The sequence below is a fragment of the Centruroides sculpturatus genome, unplaced genomic scaffold (genome assembly GCF_000671375.1).
Source record: "Centruroides sculpturatus isolate CEXI.00-Female unplaced genomic scaffold, Cexi_2.0 scaffold1538, whole genome shotgun sequence".
NCBI lineage: Eukaryota > Metazoa > Arthropoda > Arachnida > Scorpiones > Buthidae > Centruroides > Centruroides sculpturatus.
This window is the reverse complement of record NW_019385717.1, coordinates 82021-84367: the sequence shown is the minus strand read 5'-3', so window position 1 is coordinate 84367 and position 2347 is coordinate 82021. Positions and strand designations below refer to the sequence as shown.

The 2347-nt window shown below is 44.9% G+C and overlaps 1 protein-coding gene across 1 annotated transcript; it reads left to right on the top strand.

Moving 5' to 3' along the window:
* Positions 1–892: 892 nt before the first annotated feature.
* On the top strand, positions 893–1873 carry LOC111641493. Its single transcript, XM_023387666.1, has one exon. It carries the CDS (start codon positions 893–895, stop codon positions 1871–1873), a length of 981 nt encoding a protein of 326 aa, XP_023243434.1.
* Positions 1874–2347: the final 474 nt, after the last annotated feature.

The window sequence follows — 2347 nt, the reverse complement described above, 5'->3', positions numbered from 1 at the left end:
GCTTCAACTGGCGGACTACCACAGGAACAACATGCAAATCAACTAATGAAGCAGATCCTCCAACAAAACTCTCATCCTTCATCGTGTGCATGCACGCTTTCTATTTTTAACCAATTGTGTAATTGCCACTTTATTGTCAAATTGTTTTTCTATCTATTGTTGTTTCACAATCGCGCCACCACCTTGTACACAGGTATTGTATATCCTGTATTCTGTATATTCTGTATTTTGTTTCTCTCTTATTCTCATTAATAAATGTGTTGCTGGCGCTCATGATCCTACCCCTTCACCATCTATCCTATCTCTCTTTCCATTTCACCTTCACTCCTCTCCTAAACCTCTCTTTCCTTCCCATTTCACCTTCGAGCGATACCACTGAGTAGTCTCGAGCTTTCACCCCTTTTCCAGTAACGATGTAGCGATATATGGGCATTATCATGCTTTAAAAAAACACCATTTTGGACTGTTACTGTTCGATAGTTATTGCATCTTAAACATCCAACTTTAACCTTTTCCCACCTCTTTGCCGGACATGTTGATATCGATCATATTGTCTTGAACAGAATCTTGATTCGTCGTTGAATAATATTTTTGTCATTCAGTAGTCCAGTCATTCTAGTTATACACCATACTAGATCTATTGGCAGTGATATCGAGTTAGAGATAATCATTANAATATTTAGGGGAAATTCTAGACCCCAGGCTAACCTGGAAGGCTCACACACACTACCTATACGACAAGGCAACGAAGGCTATCCATTCCTTCAGGAGCATTGCAAGGAACATTTGGGGGCTTGACCATCGGAATGCCAAGTTAACTTACAAGGGGGCCATCGAACCCATCCGTAAGTCAGGATTGCATATTCGCCGGAAACTCCTCCCGGCCCAGCGTATGGCGGCTATAGTAGCAACCAAAGCCTATCAAACTGCACCAACGGACGCCCTTCTTGTCATCGCAGGACTCCCCCCTATTCAGCACGTTATCCTGACCAGGTATATCAAAAATTTCCTCACAAAGCTCAACACTCTGACTAACAGGACAATCAATGAACTTAAGCTCCCGGAGGCCATCCACTCCATTGTCAAAGACATTAAGGACTATGGAATCGACAAAACGGTCGAAACCGACCCCACCCACCCAGCTGTCATTGAGAGCTGCAATATCTATTTCAACCATCCCCTCCCTACTAAGGAAGCCAACTTTTATACTGACGGCTTCAAAACTGACAACACGGTTGGCGCTGCTGTCTACCTCGACGACCTCAGCAAGAGGCACTACTGGAAATCAGTAGCCTCTCTCAACAATCACTGCACCATCAATCAGGCTGAGTCGTTAGCCATCCTGCACAGTCTGAAATACATCAAAACCAACATTCAGCATTTTAAACGAACCGCCATCAACATCTTAAGTGACAGCCGCACAACCCTCCACCAATTGAACAATGGCAATCGCCAGCTCCCCATCATCAACAACTGCCTCCAGATCATAGGAGAGATTAGTCAGGTGGTTTCTATCAACCTGTACTGGGTAAGGGGACACACTGGGATTTACGGCAATGAGAAAGCTGATGCTCTTGCCAAGAAAGCCCATACAATCACGAGCAACTGCAGTTACGCCGCCATCCCCCTCTCTGTCATCAAAAGCAAGCTTAGCGCCATCATTATGGATAACTGGCAAAAGGAATGGGACGCCAGTACCACCGGGCGTCTAACTCACCAATTCCTGCCCAACATCAGCAAAAGGATGACACTTAAGTTCTTCAACGCCATCACCCAGCTCTTGATTTCAGGGCCTATCTCCACCGTTCTCTCAAAAAAGGAAGTAGTACCTGCAATTGCGGAATTGAGGAAGACGAGGACCCTTACCACGTAATCTTTACTTGTGCAAATCACAGGGCTCATAGGCCCTCTCAGGGACAGGCTCCAGGCAGAGGATCACCATTGGCCCTGCCCCCTTGAGGCCCTTCTCCAAAACAAGAAAATCTTCTCAACCTTTAAGGCCTTTGCCGTAAAGCTTCAACTGGCGGACTACCACAGGAACAACACGCAAATCAACTAATGAAGCAGATCCTCCAACAAGACTCTCATCCTTCATCGCGTACATGCACGCTTTCTACTTTTAACCAATTGTGTAATTGCCACTTTATTGTCAAATTGTTTTTCTATCTATTGTTGTTTCACAATGGCGCCACCACCTTGTACACAGGTATTGCATACCCTGTATTCTGTATATTTTGTATTTTGTTTCTCTTTTATTCTCATCAATAAATGTGTTGCTGGCGCTCATGATCCTACCCCTTCACCACCTATCCTATCTCTCTTTCCATTTCACCGTCGCCTCTCTCCT